Source organism: Meles meles, chromosome X (genome assembly GCF_922984935.1).
Source record: "Meles meles chromosome X, mMelMel3.1 paternal haplotype, whole genome shotgun sequence".
In the NCBI taxonomy this organism is placed as follows: Eukaryota; Metazoa; Chordata; class Mammalia; order Carnivora; family Mustelidae; genus Meles; species Meles meles.
Genome location: NC_060087.1, coordinates 119537746 through 119564285, shown reverse-complemented (window position 1 = coordinate 119564285; position 26540 = coordinate 119537746). Strand labels below are relative to the sequence as shown.

Sequence of the window (26540 nt, the reverse complement as noted above, 5' to 3'; positions counted from 1 at the left end):
GAAGAAAGTAAGATATCACAGTGAAGCAGAAGATTTCAAGCTTGACAAGAACTTGATGCGCCTAGGGTTACTGCAAGTAAGTTTTACTCTCAGTTTGATAGTGAACGTGCTTTTACATGAAGATCTGTGAGAAATCAACCGAGAACCGACAAAATGTTATTAACTGAGTCAAGTGTAACTCTTCGACCATGGCGGACATTTTGGAATCTGTCATTAGAAGCTAAAGTGATCTGTTTCCTGAGTCTGGGGAGCACGCAGGGCTATACTTACCTACGCACTTCTAACTACTTTCCAAATACGCAAATTTACTGCAAAACAGCCATTTTACGTGCAAATAGTAGTAAACTTCAAAATCTGCCAGCATTTCGAAAAATACTAAGTGTTGGGGAGGATATGAAGCAAGAAGAATTCTTATACATTGTTACTGAGAACATAAACTGGTACAACTCTTTGGTGAATGATTTTCTAATACTAAGTGAAGTTGAAATGAATATCACATAGCTTAGCAGTCCCATTGCTAGGTATCTGCCCCAGGCACACACACATGCTTGAGGAGATGTGTGCCAGAATGTTCTTAGCAGCATTGTAAAGAATTTGGAGACAACAGGAATGACCATGAACAGAAGAATGGAATATTATAGAATATCCTTACAACAAAGTACTGTGTGGGAGTTAAAATGAAAGATCTAGAAAAAAAGAAAATCTAGAGCTATGCTATTAACATCCATGACTCTCACAGGAAACTGTAGGATAGATAGAGCATTCATATCAAGTTTTAAAATATGCCAAATATGGGGGCACCTGGGTGGCTCGGTCAGTCATGAGCTTTCAGCTCACGTCATGATCCCGGGGTCCCGGCATCAAGTCCCACGTTGGGCTCCCCGCTCAGTGGGGAGACTGCATCTCCCACTTCTCCCTCTCCTGGACACTGCTCGTGCTCTCTCTCATTTTCTCTCCATCTCAAATAAATAAAATCTTAAAAAAACATGCAAAATGTGTACTTTAAAAAAAAAAAGATTTTATTTATTTGACAGAGTGCCAGCACAGGCAGGGGGAGCGGGAGGGGGGAAGTGGGGCTCCATCCCAGCACCTTGGGATCACTCCCTGAGCTGGAGGCAGACACGTAACTGAAGAAACCATGATTTCGAACATGAATAAGTACTCTCCTCAAATCTGACTGGATGATTGTAGCTAACAATAGCAGAGCTGATTTCTTTTGTTTATTCTGGAAACCTCGATCCGGCTCATTAGTGTCATTTATTATGGCCTCCTTTCAGGATATTCAATACAAGACTAATTCCTGCTCTGGGATAAACATGGGTTCAGATTCACCGAGGTGCCCCCAGAATGTGGACTTTAAATGGATAATTTAAATTAAAAGTATATGCTAGATAATGATGAACATCAAATTAAGGATTGTGGCTACCTCTGAAAGTGGGGGGTAGGAGAGAGAAGGAATGGATGGTGTTCATACTTGGGAGTTCATGATACTGTTCTCTATACATTTTTATGTGTCCAAAACATTGTATACTGTAGAAAACTATGTTCACTTTAATTCAGTACTGGCAAAGTGCAATATAACATCTTATCCCCCGATAGTTAAAGGTGGTAAAGCCCTACACAAAATTTATAATCCCCTCATCTTCGTGGGGATTTAAAAAAAATCTTACATGCTGGCTGAAAATAGCAGTTAAGAACTCTTTCCCAAAGTCTTTGTAAATATCTTACCAATTACAGTAAACTAATATACCAGCAGAAAACTACCATAGACTGAACCTTTGGCAACCTAACATATGAATATGTTCTGTAGGAGAAATATTTGCATTTAAAAAAATGTTTTATTTTCCAACATAAAACAACTACCTGTTGCTATCTGAGAACAATTTTAACGGTCTGTTTTTTTAGTATTTCTAACTTGTGGACAAGATCCTTCCGTAAATAACTTTTATATTTTAATTTACAGTGCTATTTAGTGCTCACTCATAGCAATAATTGAGTAGCAGGACTGTAAAAAGGAAATCTTTTTAGTTAAACAATCAGATTGTGCCCATTGGTTTGTTAGTAAATGTTAAACAATGGCGTCTCTTTAAACACAAAAACGGGTGTCTGGCTGGCTCAGTCAGTAGAGCATGTGACTCTTGATCTTGGGGTCATGAGTTTGAGCCCCACGTTGGGTGTAGAAATTACTTAAAAAATAAAATCTTGGGGCACTAGGGAGGCTCAGTCAGTTAAACGTCCCCCTCTTCATTTTGGCTCTGGTCAGGTCATGATGCCAGTATCATGAGATCAAGTCCCACATTGGGCTCTGTGCTAGGTGTGGAGCCTGGTTGGGATTCTCTCTCTCTCCCTTTCCCTCTCTCCCCATCCCCAACTCATGTCTCCTTCTCTCACAAAAAACAAAAACAAACATATCCGTAGCATTTGTCAATATCTATAGTGTAAATGTCCCTGCCATGGTAGATTTCAAGCCACTGGCATGACATCACCGTACTGGGATTTGAAAGGAGATGTGCAAAATTGGCGTTTGTGAGTTGGCATAATATACAAGTTCCAGCACACTACTGATATTTTTATGAAATACACAGTGCTAGGCCCACAGCAAGTGCTCAGTAACATTTCTTACTAGAGTGTGCTAAGATTTCTGAATTATAACCCACCCTTATGTAATACGTAGCTGTTCTTTTAGCATATCTATAACACAAATTTACATTTTCTAAACCAAAGAAGCAGAGATTCTGATCTGAAGTGTGATCATCTAGGACTAGAAACAGTATATGGACGTGTCTGGACAGTGAAAAAATAGGGGAGGCATATTTTAATTAGAAGAAATGCAACCCTTGTGGCAAAAACAGGTTTTATTCAGATATAAAACTGCAAAATCCAAAATAAAGCCAAGAACTGACTCTATAGAAACGAGGTACAACAAGTTATCTACCTAAATGAGGATATGAAGCACAAATGAGAGGCAGTTCTAGCTTCCAGAGAACACAAGTACAAAAGCAAGAAATGTTACCAGGAGAGGAAAAGGCCAGGGCTGTAAGCATAGTCTTCTAGGCTAATCTTTTTTTTTTTTTTTTTTGCATTTCCTAAAGATTAGTGTTAACTCCTTTTTATATTTGTAAGGACCTATTTAGCCAGAGCGACTCCATCTTGGGTTAAAAAGCCATTTTGTTGTTTGTGCAGTAAAACTTAAACTGACCCTGCCCCCCCTCTCCCCGAGAAACTTACTTAGAAGCAAGTCTGGGAAACCAGTAAAATATGGTCGGCTACTTCCTAATAACAGAGCCCAGAATACAAGGACGAGTCAGGCCAGGTGGAGACATCCAATCAGTAAAAAGCACACATATTGTCTCCCTAACCACCCAAGAATGTAAACCCCACCTTTTGGGCGCCAAACTTGAGCTCCAATTCTGACCAGAGTAATAGGTAACAGCTACTAAAACCGCTACTAAAGGGTCAATTGTAATTCAACTGGCCACCTGCATGTAGCCTAACATGACTATGCAATGTTACAGTCTCATTGGCCACCTATGTGTGGCCAGGCTTTTGCTCTATAAAAGTTAGTTTGTAAGCTGGGGGTGGTCTCTCTCCTCCCAGGCAGCCCTGACCGGTCAGTCAGTTGATTCTTGAGTCTGTAAGCTGGGGTGGTCGCTCTCTTTGGGGACGGCCCTGACCGATCAGTCTGACTTCTAATGCTTGGCATAGAATAAAGCTTTGCATAACTTTAACTTTGTTTCTGTCTCGTTCCCCTGACCAATCAGTCTGATTTCTAATACTTGGCATAAGATAAGGCTTTAAATAACTTTCACTTTGTCTCAGTCTCGTTTGGTTTAATAACGGACCTAACAATATCCTTGGAAGGAAATGATGGTAGAAGGTCTCTTTGTCTCTCTCTATTGGTCTGTCTACCTCTTTATGACATATTCCCTTATGCGTTCAGGATGACGATCTCAATCCTACCTTAGATGCCTGGGTTTTGCATTGATGTGGTCCGTAGTAGTCTTTGTCCTCCCATTTCATTCATGTAGCAGTCCATTCATTTAACAAGCCTGCGCTGAGTTTCTCAGAGACTTGTTGCATTCTTAATTTGGCTTCTTTTAGAGCTGAGTTTCAATATCATGAAAATGCGTGCTTATTTCCAACAGGAAAATAGATTTTTATATAGAGATGTTCACCAAAGCATGTAATGTGCAAATCATAGGGTCCTTTATGAGGTCGGTGCTTAAGCCACTTCACGGTTAGAGATCTGGAGAAGTTAGAGAGTACTGCGTTCCTAGAAGTTTAAGAATGACAGCATTGGGGCGCCTGGGTGGCTCAGTGGGTTAAAGCCTCTGCCTTCGGCTCAGGTCATGATCCCGGGGTCCTGGGATCGAGCCCCACATCAGGCTCTCTGCTCAGTGGGGAGCCTGCTTCCTCCTCTCTCTCTGCCTGCTTCTCAGCCCACTTGTGATCTCTGTCTGTCAAATAAACAAATAAAATCTTTTTTTTTAAAGAATTTATTTATTTGACAGAGAGAGATCACAACTAGGCAGAGAGGCAGGCAGAGAGAGAGGAGGAAGCAGGCTCCCCACTGAGCAGAGAGCCTGATGTGGGGCTCGATCCCAGGACCCTGAGATCATGACCTGAGCCGAAGGCAGAGGCTTAACCCACTGAGCCACCCAGGCGCCCCTGTCAAATAAACAAATAAAATCTTAAAAAAAAAAAAAAAAAAGAATGACAGCATTTGGGAGACTTAGAATTTAGGCAATTTTTATAGATTTATATCACATATTTAACATCGCAGTGAAGCAAACTTTTGAAAAGAAGTCTTTGGCATCAAGAATATCCCTGTTTCAGGAGAGGAGAGGGAGTTGAGGGAAACTGGAAGGGGAGATGAACCATGAGAGACTATGGACTCTGAAAAACAACCAGAGGGTTTTGAAGGGGCGGGGGGTGGGGGCGGTGGGAGGTTGAGGAACCAGGTGGTGGGTAATAGGGAGGGCACGTACTGCATGGAGCACTGGGTGTGATGCCAAAACAATGAACACTGTTATGCTGAAAATAAACAAACGAATAAAAAAAATTAAAAATTAAAAAAAAAAAAAGAATATCCCTGTTTCTATTTCCATCCTTCTCTGGACCAAGAGGGAAACTCCTACCAGAGGGAGATGATCTGGCCAGGCATTTGCAATACTGCTGTCGCTCTGTGAGGGTGTGGAGAAGGTGCTATGGCCCTGTTCCAGAAGCCAGTTCTTCTTTGTCTGTAAGAGAGTCTGCTGTTCTTCCTTTCTGCTAGGGGTTGAAATAACTCGGACTCTCCAGGTCAGCCAGAACTTCAAGGAGAGGATAAAGAAGGTCTGCCTTGTAAGTCCAGTCAGAGAAAACGAGTTGAAGGGTCAATGTGTCTGGATGGGTTGAAAGGGCGGGGATTCCACAGTCTCTGGCCTCCTGTGATTCCTTCCACAGCCTCTGGAGTTTGCAGAACGTGCTGATTTTTGTAGCTCTTAACCGCGAGATTTCTAGATAGCATTAGGTTCAAATTCGGAAGGAGCCCCAATTTCCTGAGTGCTTTGCTCAGACGGGCCTGCCAGCAGCCGACCTCGGTTTCCTGGCCCCCCACGGCTGCCCGGCAGGGTGGGAAGCTCAGCTGCCGTGGGGCTCCCGGCTTCTGGAGCAGCTGCTGTCTCCATGTGCCACGAGGGGCTCAGCCCGCAACAGCTGCCGGGAGCCGAGCGGAGACGGCGCCGCAACACCTAGGTGCCGGGTGACATTGACAAACAGAGGTCAGACGGCGCGTCTGGAAGGCCCAGTGCCCACCGCTGGGCTGGAAGGCAGAGCCCGGCCCCGCAGGTGTGTGCCGCACGTGCTCCCCAGCGCCGGCTAGGAGCCGGGGCTGCAGCTCCCGCACCGTCTTCGCCCGCCACTCTGCCTCCCAGACTCCCTCGGGTCCTCCGTTGGTCTTCCTGCTTGTCAAGGAGAGCATCGCTGGTAGGAATTCTAGACGCTTTTCGGTCCCAGGTTTGCCGAAAGGGTGGCCTCCCGTGCGCAAGTCCCCCCATGCGCTACGTGCTTCCACGGTTCGGAGCGGGAGACCTGAGCTCTGGTCCCGGCTCTGCCCTTGCGGTCCTCTGGCTGTGGCCTTACCTGGGCCTCCAGGGCCGCCTCTGTTAAAGCGCCCCTGCGGTTTTGATGGTTTCTGTGGGCCCTTGCTGCTCTGACATGTTTCAATGGGACTGGGAGCCTTCAGGAGTTGTGGAGGAATTCTAAGTATATAATTAAGCGACTGGTTTAGGAGAGCAGGGGAGAAAAGCCTTTCTTTTTCCCTGGCCGGAGCAAGTCGGACAGGACTCTGTTCCTGCCATCACAAAACAACGCACCTTCCCAAGAACCCAAACCAGTCCCACTTAAGCAGCGAGTTAGTGATGAAGCCCGTCGCATTTGAGCTCATGGGAATGAGGGTAACTGGGGCTCGGAGCTCTCTGGGCCCAGGATCTTCTTTCTCTGCCACCGGGAAGATAATCACAGGAGGAGTAAAGCCGCCCCCCATCGCTGCCTTTGTCAGGGGTAGTCTCCATGGCAACCAGGCCCGAATGGCTCCCTTCGACCAGCTGCGGAGTGCTGGGGTTTCAGACCCTCCATCATTCAAATGTGAAGTCACTGATTTCGAGCAGGAATCAGTACCCTCCTCAAACCTAACCGACGATTGTAGCTAACAATAGCAGAGCTTATTTCTTTTGTTTATTCTGGAAACCTCCATCCCGCTCATTATTGTTATTTATTATGGCCTCCTTTCAGGATACTCAACACAAGGCTAATTACTGCTCTGGGATGAACACGGGTTCAGATTCAGCTAACCCTTGTCCAGCATCTCCTGGTTTGGTCATGTAGCAGGCGTGGACAAAGCAATTTATCTACGGAGTTTTAGTTCACTCACAAAATACATAAATGTGGATTCAAGTTTAATGAACACGTTGGTGTTCGGCACGCAGTGTTCAGTCCTTGAATATTTGTGGAATGAAGGAATGAAAGAACAGGAAATCACAGACTATCAAGGTCAACAAGCGCCTTTGAGAGCATCCTGTCAAACTTCATTGTACAAATGGAGAAATCAGAGCCCCAGATGTGGAGTGATTTATTCAAGGCCATAGCCACAGCTGTTTAAACTCGGTTCTGTCCTAGGCGGATCCAGACCACTGCCCTCTCCAGGGCACAGAACACATCGCCTCAGATGAAAGCCAGTGACTGCAGAGCTCCAGACTCTTGGACAACTCAGGCTCAGCGTTCCGCTGAATGTGGTGTTTGTGCTACTTCTCTGTGACGTGACAGGAAACGCTTCTTGAGAAATCTGAAAATACGTTAATTGGTACTTATGTTTGAAAGACTAAAGTAAAAAGGCATTCACTAGTAGATCTGGAAAGAAATCAGCAAGAGTGAGGTCTGGCTGGGGGGTGAGCTGATGGCCGCAGCTCGGTGGGGTCCAAGCAGTCCCAAACGTGATTTCTTCAGGAGTCTCACAAATCATGAGATACAGGATGACCAATTCACATCAACCGAATTCACAAAAAGCTGTGCTATGAACCAGAACATCAGTTTATTAACTCATAATGGAAGCCATTCTAACACATCAAAGTACCTGTGTAGGTTGGTCAGCAACCCTATAGAAAATTCAGTATGGAAGGCCTAATTATAATCGGTCGCCCGGAGAGCAAGAAAAGGGGGAGTGAGCCACCAGCGCACCCTTCTCCACTGTGGGGATATGCTAGGTTGGGAGACATGACTCTCCTTCTCTGGTCCAGGACAACTTCCTCCTCAACCCCGGATGGTACTGGAGAGACACTGTGTTGATGTCATCAACATGACCTCCATCACAACACAATGACAAGCTCTTGGGGAACCTTCCATGATGTGTGTATTTGAATAACATGACTCTCTCAGAGGAACTTTTCCTCCAAGATCTTCGGGCGCCTCACTTCAACCCGCTGCTCTGAAAAGCAAGTCAAAAACCAAACTGAAAGCAAGTCTGGGTTTGACAGACATGTGTAACTGTGGGCAGCAGTGAAACAGTGTGATGTGTCCCTTCCCTCCTCTAATCCCTTGTAGGGAAAAGGGCGGAGAGAGGAAAAGGGAGAGAGAGAGGGAGAGAGAAACTGATTTCGGGATTCGGAGATGGAAGGGATAGAGGAAGTGGGAATAAGAGTACAGAAAAGGAAGTAGCGCCTTCTGGTGAGTTTCAACCTGTCAGCTCCTCCCGAGTTCTTGGTGCCGACCTTGTCGTGAACTAGACCAAATAGCCCAGATACAGATCTAAAACATTTTGATGATTTTGGTGGGAGAGGTAAGAAAGATCTGGAACATGGAAGGCTGCTAAGGACGGGAAATCAGAGTTGCCCTGGTGGAGAAACTTCATGCCTGATGGGCAGGATGAAGAACTTCACTTCCCAGTTTTTGTCAAGGGCTAGACCTGTGGGAATGGTCACAATTTCCTATCACAGTACGTTTCTTTCGTGATTCCATTTTCTAATCTACTTACTCTAACAAAATAGGAATTCTAGACAGATTTCTCCCCAGAAAGAGAAAAAAGCAGTATTCATAGGATGTACACGGTCAAATCTAAAGAGATAGGAAAGCGATTAGTAAAGGACCTTGTTCATTTTCAACCCTGAATACGGCAACCTTGGAAACAGATTTTTCTTTAAGTGGACTTTGTCTTTTCTTTGATCCAGTTAACATACCGGGACACCTTTGTATATATGCCATATTTTCCTTTCATTGCACACTCTTCACCCCAGCTGATGATTCCAGTTAAGAAATTGACGCCTTCCACTTCGGTGACGTGGGCCCCCCCGCTATCTCCCTGGCATGAATCTTTACCGCCCTCATGGAAGCCAGCACAGAACATGTTATTATAGATGGTGAACTTCGTGGAACGAAGGCACGTGGCTCGGTCGACAAGTGGAACTTTAAGGTACTGGAGAACTGAAGCCGATCTCCCTCTGTTGAAGACTCTCCCCCAGCCACTCACGTAGCCGGATCCAAACTTGAGGAAGATGTTCGTGTATTCCCTGTCAGCAACGCAAATAGGGGTCACATAGCTGTTGAACGTTAAGGGTTGATCCAGTTCCAGAAGGGCAATGTCATGGCTGTATTTATTTATAGTCGCATTGTAGCTGTGGTGAAGAATAGTGCGAATCACGTTTCGCTTTTGCTCTGTATGCTCCGTCACTTTGGTGTCATGTTCACCTACGGAAAAAAAAATTTCTCTTCGCTCACAGGTAGACTTACACGTAAGGAAACAGCTTGGCCAAGATTTTCGACATCCCTGAATTAACTGGCAGCCAAGTGTCAACGATCTTATTCTTATATTGCTAGGATTTTGGTAAAATGTAACGAGGGCCCATGCAGACATTTCAGACCAAAAACCCAATGGGGACCAACACGGAGCTGGCGTGTTCTCCCATGCTGGTATAAATCTTACATTGTTCAAGGGGGTAATTAATCTACTTGGCATGAATTACCCTACACTCCTAACTTCAAGTATTTCGGCCCCTTTTCTGAGCACAGATGATATATTCATTGGGTCATTCAAAGGCTGTGCCAGGCCCCAGAGGTACAAAGGCGAATGATACAACATGGCTTTGGGGGAAGGCTCAGTCTGTTGGGGAAATGCACACATTATACGTAATTGTATTCCTGTGAGATGGGGGCGAAACTGGGCATGCCGAAAGAACTTTGGGGGGGCTTGGAGGATGGAAGAAGTTCGGGTCTGGAAATATGGCTGCCCTAGCACTAACACAAATCATTTCGCAAAGAACTTCGTAGACCTTAGGAAAATATGCACCCAGCATATAGAAGGTCTAGTGATCCTGCAGATTCCTACCCTTTTTTGTATATTTACCTGCAACCACGGTAATTTTATCACCAGGCTCAATGCAGTGGGCTGCAGTTACCACCCATTTTTCATTGATGATGGACCCTCCACAGAACGCATCGATCTTCCCATTCAAAAGGACCTGTGGAAACAAAATCGTGAAACTTACTACCTAAGGTGTTCGATCCAGAACAAAAGAAACACGGGTGCTGTTGACAGGAGTGGGCACAAAGTTTGATTCCAGGTGCTGGCAGAGCTGGAGTGTTTCTGGAAAGTGTCGGCTTTGCAGATGAGTTAGTGTTTCTGGAGTGTTCTCAACAAAGCCATTTCTGTAACTGACTTGAAGAAGATGTGCAGGGAGAGCCAGGGGGCGCTCTAGAGGAGGCAAGTCTTCTTTTGGTGATTTGCGGCCCTTGGATGCCTTTTCCAGGTGAGTCGGATTCTCTGATGGCACAGATTGCTTCATGGGAAAATGGCAGCTAAATTCGGAAATTTAATTGACTCCTCCACATCCATTGTTACTGTTGAGCTTTCTGTCACTGCACGAGGCTATCTTGCTACAGGGTGATTTGAGATAGTATTGATTTTTCCCTCGGGTCTTTTTAAGCCCTTTGTGGACTATGAACTGAGACCGCTGGCCTCCATAAGAACTGTGCTTACAGCCATCCGGGCGGTAAGGAACAGCAGGACACGTGCACTCCTTCTCTTTTCCCCTAGCCCTATTCCACTCCCCCCTGGCCGGCCAGTAAGCTGCCCCTGTCCTCAAAGATCTCCTTAGCTGTGCTTGGGCCAGGACAGAGGCGTTCAGGGGCTGGTTTGAGCCCGGGCATTATTAGACAAGAGGCCAGTCCATTCTTTCATCCGTACATCGATTATATAACCAGAGTGGACAGTGGATATTTTTATCGCCTCAATATCTAGATCAACTGAGAGAATTTCACTTCCAGTGTGCCTGAGGGCCTCGAGCCCCCTCTTCAGGAAGAAAGCTGAGAAGTATGGACACTAGAGGGCGCACTGAACATTCGGTAAACCCTATGCGGGAGCCGACTAGCTCTTACAAATTCATGCCCGTTTTCTAAAGCACACCCCGTCTCAGACTATAAATCCATTTCTCAACTAAGGAAAAAAAAGTGATCAATGGTCTCAAATGTGAGTCTGGGAAGGTCCTTGGTGCATATTCTAGTGAAGATTCTTTTTGCCTTGAATTCAATTTACTGAACACCTACTAAGTCCTAGACAGTCAAACGTCAGTCTCCTACCCAGAGAACTCTGGGGCGGACTCACGGCAAGCCTCTGACCCCTTTTTCTTCTCTTTCCTTTTCTAAGATTTTATTTATTTATTTGACACAGAGAGGGAGAGAGAGAGACAGCGAGAGAGGGAACACAAGCAGGGGGAGTGGGAGAGGGGGAAGCAGGCCTCCTGCCGAGCAGGGAGCCGGATGCGGGGCTGGATCCCAGGACTCTGGGATCATGACCTCAACCCAAGGCAAACGCTTAATGACTGAGCCACCCAGGTGGCCCTGATCCCTTTTCCACACTTTACTTTCTCATTTTCTGGCTGTTGTTTTTTGTACAAGTATATGTAAATAAATAAATGCTTTATGTAAAAATATAGGAAAACTCACATAATAATATAATAAACACCTGTGTAGCCGCCACCATCCAGACTTAACAGTCATTCTTAATTATTTTGAACCTTTACTGATTGCTTACTATGGACTAATCACTGTCCTAAGTCTTACGTACATTTAATACAACACTTTGTGGAGTGATATTAATATGCCCGTTTACAGATGAGCAAACCAAGGTTTAGATATGTACGTTAACTCCTTTCAGGTCAGTGGTGAAACTATGATGCAAAGCCTCGTCTGCTGGCCTTCAGAGTCTGTGCTCCTAAGAGCACAGCGTGTCTCCAAGTGCGGTTGGTTGGTGGGCCAATGGCAGTAGAATCATCAGGATGCTTGTAAAATCCAGATTTGGAGCCCCCCGCCCCGGCAAATAATCAGAATATTTGGTGGGTGTGACTGGAGGAAATGAAGATCTCCAGAAAATCCTTATGCATAATTAAGTTTGAGAAATTCTGTTTCAGAATTTCCAAGGCTTCATGACCTTTATGTTTCAAAAGTGCTCCATCTACACAGAGCTGGCCACATAATTTGTGGGGCTCAGTCAAAAATGAAAATGTGAAACCCCTTGTTCAAAAGCCAGGAAAAAACATGCCATTGAAAATACTTAAATACAATTTTTTTTTCTTTCCTCTGTGATCTCATGCAACCTATCATGGGGTTTTAATTTTTTATTATTTATTTTTTTTAAAGATTTTATTTTATGTATTTGAGAGAGAGGAGAGAGAGATAGCATGAGTGGGGGGGAGGGGTAGAGGGGAGGAAGAGGGACATGCAGACTCCCTGCTAAGTGGGGAGCCTGACACGGGGCTCCATCCCTGGACCCCGAGATCACCACCTGAGCCAAAGGAAGATGCTTGACCGACTGAGACACCCAGGCACCCCAAGGGGTTATTTTATTTTATTTTATTTTTTTAAGTAGGCTCTACGTCCAGCGCGGAGCCTGACATGGGGCTTGAACCCACAATGCTGAGATCAAGACCTGAGCTGAGATCAAGAGTCAGCTGCTTAACTGACTGAGCCACCCAGGTGCCCCCATGGTGTTTTTAATGTTACTACTTCATGTCATGCTTTCTCAGGCCTGGGGGCTATTTGCTGGGAGAGTACAGACACTAACGGGTGCCCAGGAGCTGCCCCCTGTGATTTGGCATGCAAGCACAAATACCCTTGGCTGCCAGGTCCCCCTCCTACCAGTCCCATGTCGCAACAGAGGAAGGTAAGTCAATCGGCCCTTCTCGCTGGCCCAGAGCACCAACCAACAGTGGAGGCGTGATTCCCAAGGGATTACAGCTTCCATGGTGGGACGTGCTCAGCACCTGCAGTAGAGGTGGGCAAGAGCCTTGCCCCCACCATCTACCCTCCAAATGAGCTGCGACACACACCTAAGATGCTATGTAGCCATGCCCCGTCCCCAAATGGCACAGAGTGTGTACATCCAATGTCAACCCTCCCTGTGCTGGTGCAGGAGGAGGGTGACGACGATGGCCGAGGGGGGTCATGCCACGAGCTGAGGCTGGCAGTGGCCATTGGGCATGTATGGGGAGGAGGAGGCAGGCCTGGCCAACGAACCAGGTAACAAGGGAGTGGGAGGTCGAGAATCCATCCCAGGGAGGTGGTGAGAAGTTCTACAGAGGGAAGTGGACATCTCTCAGCCTAATGGGTTGGTTAGGCCAGACTGAATGATATCCACTGCCCCTGGGCACAGAGACTATGATGTAGCTAGTCTGACTCCTGGCAAAGACTTGCTGCCTAGAGCTTCTATTCCTTTCTGGTGGATGGCTGAGAAATAGGATTGTGTTTTTTTGAGCCTGAAGAGTGTTGTTGTTGGTGGTGGTAGTTATTGTTTTTTTTTGTTTGTTTGTTTTTTTGCCAATCTCTGATTGGTATTAGAAATTTTAGCAAACGTCTTTGCCAAGAAAAAGCCCTAAAATATATTTGCATTTAAAGATATTACAAATGACTAGATTTTGGAATGTTTGCTTGGCTACTGCAGGATCACAGCTATCTAAATATGAGCTATTTGGGGATGAGCTGTCTGCTTGGCCAAGGACAAGTTCTTGTAAGACATCACTTTGGAAAATGAAGGGAAAAACGGGAAAGCATATGTTCTGAGCAAGGCATCCAAGTTCTGATCTGTCAACCCTTTTCATGTTTGTCCTATGCTAATAGGAGCCTGTTTTCTCTCTTTCAGACACGTACACAGATGCCCACTGAACTCCCCCGCATCCATCTACAAAGTACACATTCACACAGCTCTTCTGATGCTCTTCATTGATAATGCCACCCCAGAGCACTAGCTGTCGCCCTGCTATTCTCTTCCTAACCTTTAACTTGAATCTGGCCTTCCCCTGTGATTTTCAGTAAACTCTTCTCTCTAGGTAGCCACCTCTAGCTGTCCAGTGACATCCTTTTTCCTGTTTGCATACTCGTTCTCTCGTAGAAAAAGCAAAACCATTTCTGCACAATGTACAGCTTGTTATGCCCACAGGTGTGACTCGCCCAGCCATTGGTCCGACTTCATTTTTCTGGGCACAGAGGGGATGCTCATTTTCTTTTTCATTTCCGGTTTTTAATGGTCAGCTACACTCATCATTGAAATAGCTTTCATCAGTCCATCTTAGAGAACAATCATCTCAATGTTCTGTCCAAAATAGTTTTGTGGGACCAGGTGAGAGTACATATGTCATGTTTTTGTTTCTCTTAATTGAAACTTTATCATTTGGGCGTGACTTTTTCCAGGTCAAGACGTGTCTATAGTCTTAGGCCCCTCGTATAAAATCTTTCTCCCAGTCCACCCCCTTTCCAATGTAAAGGGAGAAAAAGAAAAAGTTCTGATTCATACATAGGGAAACTGTGTGCTGTCTTCCATAGGGGCGTGTCTTAATCTGATGGAAAGGGTTGGGTGTGTGTAGGTAGCCCTGCAGGTCATTTAAGGACGGCTTTGGCCTAAACTGAGGAAAGCTGAGACTAGGGAAAACGCTGAGAGGTTTTGAAGAGTCTTTAGGTCAAGAACAGAATACGGAATAGACAGCTTCTCAAGACATTTTGCTCGTTGAAACAGTTGCATATTGGCCATTGTATGTGATACAACCTAATATAAAGGTTAAGGGAAGCTTAATTCACCACTTGGTTTCTATTGTATTCTATTTTTTTTTAATCTGGTAAAATGATCTCCAGATTATTAAATGTAGAATAACTATGGCTAATACAGAGCTGAGGCCCATGATGAAACAGAAAATAGAAAGACCAGGTACTTCACATTCAAGGCCAGACAGATCCAAACCTAGAACAGAAGGTGCGGGAGGAGCGCTTGGGGCAAGTTTGCGCATGCCCAGAATTATTGGCTGAGAGGGTCAAGGGCAAGGGACCAAAACCAAATTAAAGCTTTAGAAAGCCAAAACTTGGTGTTGCTTTCTCAAATTTCTCTTTTAAACTGTTGATGAAGATGGTCTCGTAGTACAGGTGTTTTGATTTCCCCTTTCTCTCATGTTCAAAGGTTTTCATGGCTTCCCTATGTAGTATGAAATTTGAGTTCTGGTTTTGTTTTCCGCTCTAAGGATAATAGTGACTCTAGAAACTATCCTTTCTGTCCCTGCGTAGTGCGCTTCACCCTCCAGCTTCCTCTCCCGGCTTCTGAAGTGTCCCAGCAGAGTCCCTGTCCCCTCTCCCTGAGCTCTCCAGAAGCTCTGAGCCCTGTGGGAAAATGAAGGAAACTGGTCTCACGGCTTCCCCCCATCGCCCCCGCAGGGAGGTTAGTGGTCAGGCAAATCCCCGGTGCCTTTGACCTATAGAGGTCCGGGGTGGAACCCGGAGGGGATTATGGGAACGCCCTGGGGCAGGGGGCGGACCCAGGGCTGCTTCGCCTCCAGCCTGGAAGCGGAAGGGAAAACCCTCGGTCAAGGTAAGGACTGAACGCGGCCACGGCCACGGCCACGCTTGAGCTGGGGGCAGGTGAACCTCACTTCTAGGGTCCCAAACCTGGCTGCAGTGGCAGAGGTCCGCTAGCCTGCTCTACTGTCCCACCAGGTGAACCAGGGCCCTCGACACTCCCCACGGGTTTACCAGGCCCGGGCCGTCTCCACCTCTTCGCATGAACAATTCAGCAAACATGGGTTCAACCCGAGTTTTCCCCCAAAGCCGCCCAGCCGCCGTCATGACGCTGGGGCTGGGGAGGGCTTTTCTTAACCGGGCCCAGAATCGGCTTCCCTGCCTCTGACTTTCACCCATAAACTCTCAAAGCAAAAGCCGCCCTCTCCCTTCCCCGTAGCCCCATAGCTCTTGCCAACAGCTAACTAAAACCTTTTCCTTAGTGCCCTAAACCTCTCCAGCTTGACGCTGTTCATTATTCCAGATGAAAGCGACCTCTCTGTGTTCTTCTCTGTGCGATTTGTTCACCCTCGGAGCCGTCCCCTACCCTTTTCAGGAAGCATGGGAATTGGGAATTTGTGCCTCTACAGTCAGTAATCCTACTACATGTGGATGACCTAGGGAGTCAGCATGTGCCTGAGTGGTCTTGACCATTCCAAATGGTCTTAGCTAGGCATGATGGGAACGAGTTAATAGGTAGACTGACTATGTAAGCATGCAATGAGGACGACATGAAAAGATTTGAAATGATGTGTATCTTTTATATCTTCTTCCTTACCAGTACACCTGCAACCATCATCTAAGAGTTTCTTCTACTTAAAAAAAAAAAAAAAATAGCTCGCTAGAGTTACTAAAGTTTCTATTTGGAAAGACTTGATTTGTTAACGTTGGCAAGCATCTGGTTTAAAGGGGGTGGGTGGAAAATGGAGAGATTGTATGACTAAATTGAGACTTTACACCCCCCTCCCCCTTAGCTATTATTTGAGTGTGTTTGCCAATTTCATTTCTGGGTTAACAAGGGGACAAGCCTAAGCCCACAATGGGAGTATCCTGGGATATTTTTTTAATCCTGGGTTTTTTTTGTTGTTGTTGTTTTGTTTTTGTTTTTTAAAGAGAAGTCATCTTTTAGGTAATAAAACACCTCTGGCTTTGCAGAACCTCCACTGTAGGACTGCTTTAATGTCCCAGATCCCCGGGGAAGATAATTATTACAAAGTAGGATCTTTTGTTCCAAGCACCTATCCCTGGAAGTTGGATACATAATGAATAAGAATGTACAAGAACACAAATAGTAAAATTAGATAGAATTAGATACATGGATGTTAAATAGAACGAAAGCATAATTAGAGTGCTGAATCCAGTTGTGATTGTTCAAGAAAAGGTCAGTGGGGAAGATCATTCTTACAGAGTCATGAAGGAGAACAGAGATGTGGATGAGTGAAGGAAGAAGTCACGGTGGGTGAGGGGAGCAGTACTGGTAGGATGTCTGGATAAGGGATAGAGGGGGCATCAAGGAACACAGTGTATTTTGGTGGCTGTAAGATCAAGTCCAGTGGGGCGCCTGGGTGGCTCAGTGGGTTAAAGCCTCTGCCTTCAGCTCAGGTCATGGTCTCAGGGTCCTGGGATCGAGCCCTGCATTGGGCTTTCTGCTCCGCGGGGAGCCTGCTTCCTCCTCTCTCTCTGCTTCCCTCTCTGCCTACTTGTGATCTCTGTCAAATAAATAAATAAAATCTTTAAAAAAAAAAGGTCAAGTCCAGCAAATATTCTTTTTTTAAAAGATTTTATTTATTTATTACAGAGAGAGAGAGAACAGGAGAGGGTCAGAGGGAGAAGTTTCCCTGCTGAACAGAGAGCCCTATGTGGGACTTGATCCCAGTACCTTGGGATCCTGACCCGAGCCAAAGGCAGATGCTTAATGGACTGAGCCACACAGGTGCCCTCCGACAAATAATCTTAAAAGCAAATCCAAAGTGGGGTGTCTGGGTGGCTCAGTCGTTAAGTGTCTGCCTTTGGCTGGGGTCATGATCCCAGGGTCCTGGGATGGAGCCCCACATCGGGCTCTCTGCTCAGCAGGGAGTCTGCTTCTCCCTCTCCCTCTGCCTTGCCCTCCCACTTGTGCATGCACTCACTCTCTCTCTCTTAAATAAATGAAATCTTAAAAAAAAAAAAAAGCCAAGGTAAAAGAACAGAAAATATAGTCTTGGTTGTGATGGCCTACTACCATTCTCTACAATGTCTGTGCCAATCCCTACCTCCTAGGCAAGTGTTCAATATGCTGGAAAATGTCAAGCATTCTGAAGACTCCTGAATAGATAACATGGTTTCAGAGAATTCCGGCAGTGTTAAACCTGGGACATTTACCTGATCCTGGCTTAAACTGTTACCGGTTTGATGATTGAAAAGTCCTTGATGCTACTGGTCCCTGATGGCAAAACTTCAGACCTCAGTAGAGATAATATTTTGGAGCGAAGCATCTTGAATTGCCACAAAATCATATGACCGTGGCTACTAGGCAGTTTTGAGTTAGACTAACCTATTACAAGCACCGTCCAATAGAACTTCCTGCAATGAGGGCAGTGTTCAGTGCCTGTGGTGTCCAGTACCATGGCCCTGGGCCATATGTGGCTGTTGTGCACTCGAAATGCGCCAGGTGTGCTTGAGATGAGTTTTTAATTTTACTTAATGGCAGTTGTTTAGATTTAAGTAGCTACGTGTGGTTAGCAGTTATGTGATTGGACGGAACCACTTTATATAAGGACCAGCCTGGCTCCTGGGCTCTGGGGCCCACTTCTTCTCTCAGACAGCATCGCTCAGACTTCAGCTGTAGGGTCAAGGATAAGTTTTGCTACAAATCTAGCTCTTGGTTGTTGCCTCAGAAATGTGCACAGGTGATTCGCATGTGGGTTGTTCGCAGATCACACCTGGAGAAGATGTGTGGCTAGAAATGTGGTACCATGAGTTTACTGTTTGGCGTTTGGTTCCTTTGGTTCCAAATTGTAGTATATGCATCAAAATCACCCAAATGGCTTGGTAACTAGCACACGAGTTGCTGCATCCCTCCCCAGCCCCCAGAGATTGTGCCTCAGTAGGTCACTGGGGTGCGGCACGAACATCTGCATCGCTAACAAGTTTTCAGGTGACCCTGATGCTAGCCCGCCTTGAGCCTTGGACCAAGCCCCTATTTCAGACCCTGGTTCCAGTAACCCAGTTCCTGCTTTACTCCTTCCTACGTGACTCCTTTTAAAAATCCCTTCAAGGGCGCCTGGGTGGCTCAGTCTCCTAAGCATCTGCCTTCAGCTCAGGTCATGGGATCCAGTCCCACACCGGGCTCCCTGCTCAGCGGGGAACTTGCTTCTCCCTCTACCCTTCCCCCATGCTCATGATCTCTCTCTCTCCCTCTTTCTCAAGTAAATAAGTAGAAAAAAAAAAAATAAAATCCTTTCAAAATAATCCAATTTCTCTGGACCTAGAGAGCTTCTCTCACCAGTTCTCCCATGAACTGAAGTAGTGCCCTGAACCCCAGTATCTGTGACCTCACTTCCAGACCTCCCAGTTGCATGCCTGGAATCCTGCTCTGCTTTCCTTGGCGTTAGACTCTCCTTGACCTTGCTTGTATGGTTGCTGTCCTTGGACTTCTCTCTCACTAGCTCCCCACCACTGATGGCTTCTTCGTAGTGCTTAGTATTGAAACTTACCTAAATGCTTCCCCCACCCCAACAGGCCTGTCTCGTGCCCACATCTCAGCCCCCGCCTGGCTTGTCCCTTGCCTCTGGGCTCCAGTTTTGACACACCATTAAGAGAGAGTACCTGCCAAGGGAATTGACCTGGTTTGGCATCTTTCCCACCGACAACTCGAGTGAGGTCGTTGAGCGGTTGGGTAAGGTTCTCGGAAGCTTTTTCTGCTTCAGTGGAATTTTCATAGTCCATATTGGAAAAAAAAGTTTCAGCACGAGTGCGTGTCGTAGAAACGTGTGGGACAGAAACTCTTCCACATGGAAACGGCACTAGAAACATGGGAAAGGAAATTTAGCATTCTAATATTCCTCATTGGCAAGCAGAGCACGTTTTACAGAAATCGAGAATGAGGCCTGTCCTTGTCACTTCTGAGAAGCAGGCCCATCAATATTTAAAAAATCTAATCAATGAATATAGTCTCAAACTAAAAGGTTAATTGCATTATTTTCATGGAAAGTTTTCAAACCCTTCATGAAAAGAACATTTGGCTCAGGAATCCATCATCTTTACAGAAATAGAATAGGTGTTCCAGAATCCAATTTTTAAGTTTTATAAAGTCTAATGATGTTTTTTTTCTTTACTAAAAAGTCTTACTCCCAAGTACTGTCCTTAAATGGGATTCTGATGACTGGTGCCCCATAACTTTAACTTTAGAGTTGGGTAAATGGGGGTTTCTGTTGCTTTATTGGGAACTGGGCTTTCTTTCGTAGACTAGAATGCCTTCTAGTCCCTAAAGTGGATTTAGGGATACGCTGGGAAGAAATCATGATTTAACTATTTAATTCGGTTAAGTATTAACTGAATAAATGAATGGGGGGGGGGCGCCTGGCTGGCTCAGTTGGAAGAACACGCGGCTCTTGGTGTTCGGGTCATGAGTTTGAGTCCCACATTGGGTGTGACTTAAACTTGAAAAACCCACAGACCTTTAACCAAGAAAATTATTAATATGATTATTACAGCCACATCCTCTGGGTAACTGGCCACCTTTTTTCCTTGGGTCAGTTCATTTCCTAAAGGTAAGAAATCATCTCCTGCTATGTTGGGGCCAACCAGAACGGAAATTTGTAGCCAAGCAAAGTCACCTTACGTTTCATTTTCATTTCTCACTTTGCTTCTAGCCACATTCCTTATAACAGACATTTCGATAACAACCAGCTACAGCCAAGTATCATGAAGACAGCATGTTGTTGGGAAAACAGGAAATTAGTTCAAAATACTTATGTATAAATATATATCATCAACAATGCCAGAGGAAAGGGACCATTACTATTGAAAGGCAGGAAAGCTTATTTTAGGTTTGGCCTACTTACTCTGCTAAGAATAAGGCTATATTCAAATACAACACTTAATAGTTCGAGATGGTTCACAATCCTTTTTTTTTTTTTCTAACATAGAAGGGCTTATAAGAGCTTAGCTACTATGCCATATGTCTACACTGGAAGTTAGATTTTGAAGGTTAAAACATATCGATCTTCTTCTCCGGAGCTGGGCTGGCTGTGAAACGATTCACGTGAAGAACAAGGCAGAAGGACAGGGTGGGTAGGTCCCTGAAGCATTAGACTCTTTCAGCTGCATTGGCATGTACACTCGTGGCTTCTGGTCCTTTCTTTCATTTCCTCTGCCGGGTGCTTTGGTGAGATAGGTATCGAACCCAGTTACAGAGGAATGATGTATGATTTAATGTACCAATTTAATACCAGGCTTTGCAAATGCAAAAGAAATTATATCTAGTTTGCTTCAAAAAGGCCCCTCATTTATCAAATATAATTGATCTTGTGGAACCTACGGGTGTGTGTGTGTGTATGTGTGTGTGTGTGTGTGTGTGTGTGTTTTATCAAAGTTTCTATTGCTTTCGTTTCAGAGAAAAGCAATATGAGTGTGGAGTGGAGATGTTCTGAATGCCCCAGTCAGCTGTCAACATGGTGGCCTGGTTGACATGACTGGGAAACATTGTTTTGTCCACTGCTGTACAGACTGTGTTGGTCAGCCTGGCACAATCTGAAATAGATGGATGGCTGTCGGAACTATTCGGATGCCAAGAGTGTAAACTCAGCCCCGTGTAAACTCAGGCCGAGACTCGAGGATAGGAAATAACCTTCTCAGAGTAAGCCAGCCACACGCTGGCAGAATCAGGCTTAACATTCACCATCCCATGTACTAGAAGCCTTTCAGTCAATCCCTTATGTATCTTTTATGGCCTGGGATTACTACCGTAATTTGACTTGATGAATTCCAGATATACAGAAATCATGCAAATTGATTGCTTCGTGCTCTAAAAGCCAGAAAAAAAAAATGGACCCAGGAAAGATTTCAGACTGAGGACAGTTACAGAGTTTCTATTTAAAATGGCGATGCCATTTGGAAAGTTATCCAATTCAAGCTACTAATCTTTTCTGTGATCTCAAAAGGAAGTAGACACGAATAGGGGATTCTAAAAGTAGGTAGGCTAGTTAGACTGCCCTGCAGTTTCAAATATAGATTTGGAGGATGGATCTCCCCAGGTTTAAAAAACAAACAAACAAAAAATAACTGATTTAGATTTTGACCTGCTGGTTCACAGGACCTCTGGTCTTCCGCCAGTTGGTACCCCCGTGGTACAGGAGCAAACCACCTTGTTATCGGGGCCCAGTTTACAAAACTGGTTGCATCTGCCATTCTTAATGTTGCATGTTACATCTGCAAGAGAGCAAAATAAACAGCATCATTTCCACGTGCATTTCTCAAGAGTGCCTGAAGCCACTGACTCACGTATAGGCCACACATAAGCACGGGGCCTTCATGGAGAGAAGCTTGGGAGCCTCAAGCTAAGAGGGGAAGGAAAGATAACATTCCTAATAAGGCATAAAAATGACAGCAATATATTTGATTTGGCGTAAACTGAAGGTTTGGGTGTTCCACTTTCACTAAATCTTGGACTGCAATTTTAAGAAGCTGTTTATGAAAGGATAATATATATTCAGGGATGTCCCTCAAAACTTCAGGGTGAATTTTCACCAAGTGTGTGCCTGTTTAAACACTCAACTGATCGATGGATGGGCCATTATCCCCATCCCAGAAGTTCTCCCCGTGCTCCCTTCCAGCCCTATACTGGTCCTCCTTTCCAAAGTTGCCATCCGTTAACAGATTCTAAGAGTAAGTTTTGCCTGTTCATGAACCTTAAATAAAGAGAAGCTCACCATATGCACTCCTCGGTGTCTTTCATTGAATGCTTTGTGAGTTTTATCCATGTTTTTTGTGCAGCAGTGGTTCATTTGCATGCTGGGTAGTATTCCATGGTGTAAATATTTCTGTTTTTATCCATTTTACTGTTGATGAATATTTGAGTTGAGTTTCCAGTTTTTGGCTCTTAGGTGTAATGCTATAATGAACATTCTTAATACGGATCTTTTGATAATATACGCATGAGTCCTGGGTATATACTTAAGAGTGCAATTACTGGATCGTCTGTTCAGGTTTAGTAGATACTGCCAAGCAGTTTTCTGAAATACTTGTACAAATTTAAATTCCCACCATCAGTGCCTGAGGGTTCCAGTTCTTGGACATATTTTTTGCTGGTTTCTTCTCCCACTCTGACTTGCCTTTTTTGTCCTAAACTAGTGTCTTTTGCTGAATAGAAGTTCGAAGGCTTTTAATGTTTTTTTGATTGATTTGAGAGAGGGAGAGCACAAGCAGGGGGAACAGCAGGCAGAGGAAGAGGGAGAAGCAGGCTTCCCGCTGAGCAGGGAGCCCGATGCGGGGCTCGATCCCAGGACCCCGGGATCATGACCTGAGCTGAAGGCAGATAGACGCTGAACTGACTGAGCCACCCAGGCACCCCTACAGTTTTTTGTTTTGTTTTGTTTTGTTTTTTATATTTGTTTATTTATTTTAGAGGGGGAGAGAAAATATCTCGAGTAGACTTCCTGCTGACTGTGGAGCCAGTACTGGGCTTGATCTCATGACCCTGAGATCATGACCCGAGCGGAAATCCAGAGTTAACTGCCTGAGCCACCCAGGCACCCCACTGAAGTTCATGGCTTTAATATAAGCCAATTTATTATCTGAGCACACTTGAAGCTGGCTGCGGTAGGTTTATATCAACATAAGAGAATGAAATCAGGTCCCTTAAGGGGGCTAAATGCCAAACACATTACGTGTGGGCACTGATGAGCATTCTAGTGGCCCACATTTTCTTTACTTTCCGGTACGATCTCCCTTATTAACACGAAGTGGTGTTCTTTGTCTCTTGTGATCCTTTTTGTCTTGGATTCTATTTTGCCTGATGTTAAGATCACTTCGCCAGTTTCTTGTTGTTACCATTTACCTGAAGATCTTTTTACATCCCTTTATTTTAGCCTCCTGGTGTAATTTTATTCTAGGTACCTCTTTTGTCAACAGCATACAGTTAGATTTTTTTTTTTAAATATTTTTTATTTATTTGACAGAGAGAAATCACAACTAGGCAGAGAGGCAGGCAGAGAGAGAGGAGGAAGCAGGCTCCCTGCAGAGCAGAGAGCCTGATGTGGGGCTCGATCCCAGGACTCTGGGATCATGACCTGAGCTGAAGGCAGAGGCTTTAACCCACTGAGCCACCCAGGCGCCCCTACAGTTAGATTTTTAACTCCAGACTGAAAATGGCCATTAACCCCAGTTCACATTAACTCTGACTTCTGATCTATTTGGTTCATTCCTGTCGTCTTATTTTGTATTTTTTTTTAATTTTAATGACTGTGTTTTCCCTTTGTTTCTCATGTGCGGTCTCGGTCACAGAAGGTAGCATGGCTCTGGCCTGGCCAGCCGAGACCCGCTGAGTTAAGAGAAATGGCTCTGTCTGCCCTTGGGCCTGTTTCTGTCTCTTGAGCAGCACAGGGACACCATGGAGAGGAGATGCCGTCCCCCTCACCTAGCTGTTCAGCAGCAGTACCACTTCCAAGAGAAACACTCACTTGTCAGTGTCGTGAGGACACGGAAGGTTTGAAAAAGTGTGACTCTATTAGACGCCTGCTGTGTTCCTTAGTTCCTCAGTTCCTCCCAGCCGCACGGTGTCTTTGCTGGCGATGTGGCCATCCGCTCTGCATCTGACTTCTGACTCAAACAGGTGCAGCCTTGGGTTGCCTCGGCTCCTGTCTGCACTGGGTGCCTCTCCCCTCTGACCTTGGTGCTTCCCTGTTGGTGCCGAAGCATGGGATGTCGAGTCCCCCCGTGCAGCTGCCCGGGCGAGTACAGCTTGGCGATGTGGGGGAGTTAACGGCCCCTGGGCTAAACTTCTGACCACTGGGAGACAGATGCTGGTGGACAAGTTCTTTCACCATCTGCCCTCCCAGAGGGACTGTCCTAAGGCCAGTTCCTATGGCTCCTTGGGAAACAGTCTCAGGAGATCCAGCGATCAGTTGCAGACGAGGAGAGATGACTCCTTCTCTGAGCACTTCTCGTGTCCTCACTGCCTCACACTCCTGTCCCTTACTCCTGCTCCCTAGGACTGCACGACCTCATAAATAAGTTTGAGTCACAGACTGTCCCCCCCCCCCGGGGGGAATCCAGGCTAACAGAGTGACTATATGGTTTTGGAGTATAATATGGATTTTTGAGTGTTGGATCTCAATTTTCAAATTCTATTTTACACGGGCTAACATCGGTTAATGTAATAATTTGCTCATGTTCCTTACTGTTACTTCAGGAATTAAGGGGAGGCAAATCAACTGTTGCCAGGTAGGCAAAGGAACCTCTCGGAGCTTTAACCTGTGCTGCCAATAATCTACTAAGGGCGTGGTCCAAAAAGATGGCACTCGGTCCTTCATATTTATTTTTTTAAATTAATTAATTTATTTTTTTATTTATTTGACAGAGAGAAATCACAACTAGACAGAGAGGCAGGCAGAGAGAGAGAAGGAGGCAGGCTCCCCGCGGAGCAGAGAGCCCGACGCGGGGCTCGACCCCAGGACCCTGAGACCATGACCCGAGCCGAAGGCAGAGGCTCTAACCCACTGAGCCACCCAGGCTTCGTATTTATTTTTAAAAGACCTTTCTCCTTACTCATGGTGATCACGTCCCTGGCTCTTTTCACGTTATTGGCTATCACTTTGTTGTTACAAAGCAAGACTAAAGTGTTCAGCCGGATCAGATACCACCTGTAGAAGGTGTTCAGTCAATATGAGATTATGGTCAGTCACCAGAGGCAGGTGGTAGGTGCAGCCTACTGGGGTTCAGGGCACGTGCTATGGGAATGAATAAACTCAGGGGGGTTTTCCCAATTCTGATTCTGTGTCCTTGGCTAAGTTACGAGACCTGTCTGTCATTTTCCTCATTCATCATTTTTCTTCCTGGTTTGGGTTGTGTGTGCAGTGGAAAATATTGCCGTCCAATCAGCAGTCTTTTGCTCTCAGAGAGAGGACTCAAGATTCTGGAAGTAGAATAGTAGCACACGGAGTTTCACGGGGGAGGTCCGTAACCCAGGATCTAAGGAACAGTCACTATGGGACTCATTCATCAGTGTTTTATTGAGCATTTAAATGTCTGGCACTGTGTTGGGTGTGGGTTCTCCCTGGTCCCAAGGCCGGTCTCTGTGCCTGGAATATCTGTTGAGCCTCTCAAAGCATCTGCTCTTTTTTCCCTTCATGTTAGCCCAAACACCTCTTTCTAATTCTGCTCATGCCTACTACCAAAGTTATCCTGTTCTGCTTTCTTTGACTCTGCCTTCATCTTCCCTCATATATTCAGTTATGCGAACACCAAAGCTCAGACAAAAGATGTTCTATTTGACCAGCTTACCATAGAATATGCAGGTAGTCAGCTAAACTCAAGATATTTTCTTTTCTCCAGTCCACAGCAACACTCAGTAAATAAGAGTGTGATGTCTACAACAATGTGTCAGCAAAGTGAAAAAGTGTTTACGTGCTTGTGATTTTTTTCTGTGGGTAGATGCCTCTTGTACTCTTTAGATGGGCCAGGAATGACCCAAGTTCTTACAGACCTTGATCTGTCTGGCAAGGTCTCAGACCTGATGTGTAAATGGGGACCCACAGCGGTCATTTTTCTAACCACAGGGACACAGTGGCCAATCCATTGTTATTCTTTTAACTAGAGAACAGGCCTTGAGTGTTTGTACCTCCTTCTCCCAGAGAGGAGCCTGATGAACAAGGGAAAAGGCACATAACAAGTTCCTAACAATGGAAATCTCCGTGGCCCCCACTGTTTTTTTCTCCAAGACAAGGGTGAAGCAAGAAATTTGGGGCATCGGCGCTCTGTAAACTGTGTCTCTAGCAGCCTTTGAGGTCAGTCTCCTGATCAGTTTGAAGCAACAGCTTACATGGGAGTCTGTACATGCTTCTGCTTTCCCCTTGTCTGAGATAAAAAGATTTTTGGGAGAATTGCCACTTTGTCTCTGAACTAACTGCACCAAGAGGATTTTTCTCAACCTGGATCAGGGAGGCTGGGGGAGAGTGAGGCTCCCTAGAGGCCAGATACGGTGGTCAAAGCAAGGGCAAGAG

At 45.4% G+C, this 26540-nt stretch overlaps 1 protein-coding gene across 1 annotated transcript in view; it reads right to left on the bottom strand.

The window, feature by feature from the left end:
- Window positions 1–7546: 7546 nt before the first annotated feature.
- F9 (coagulation factor IX) overlaps window positions 7547–26540 on the bottom strand; it is a 32847-nt gene continuing 13853 nt past the window's right edge. Inside the window, 5 exon segments of the mRNA XM_045996452.1 lie at window positions 7547–9219; window positions 9875–9989; window positions 19147–19343; window positions 21621–21663; window positions 21665–21750. Of these exon segments, the coding sequence (XP_045852408.1) occupies window positions 8672–9219; window positions 9875–9989; window positions 19147–19343; window positions 21621–21663; window positions 21665–21750 (989 nt within the window). The 3' untranslated portion in view covers window positions 7547–8671.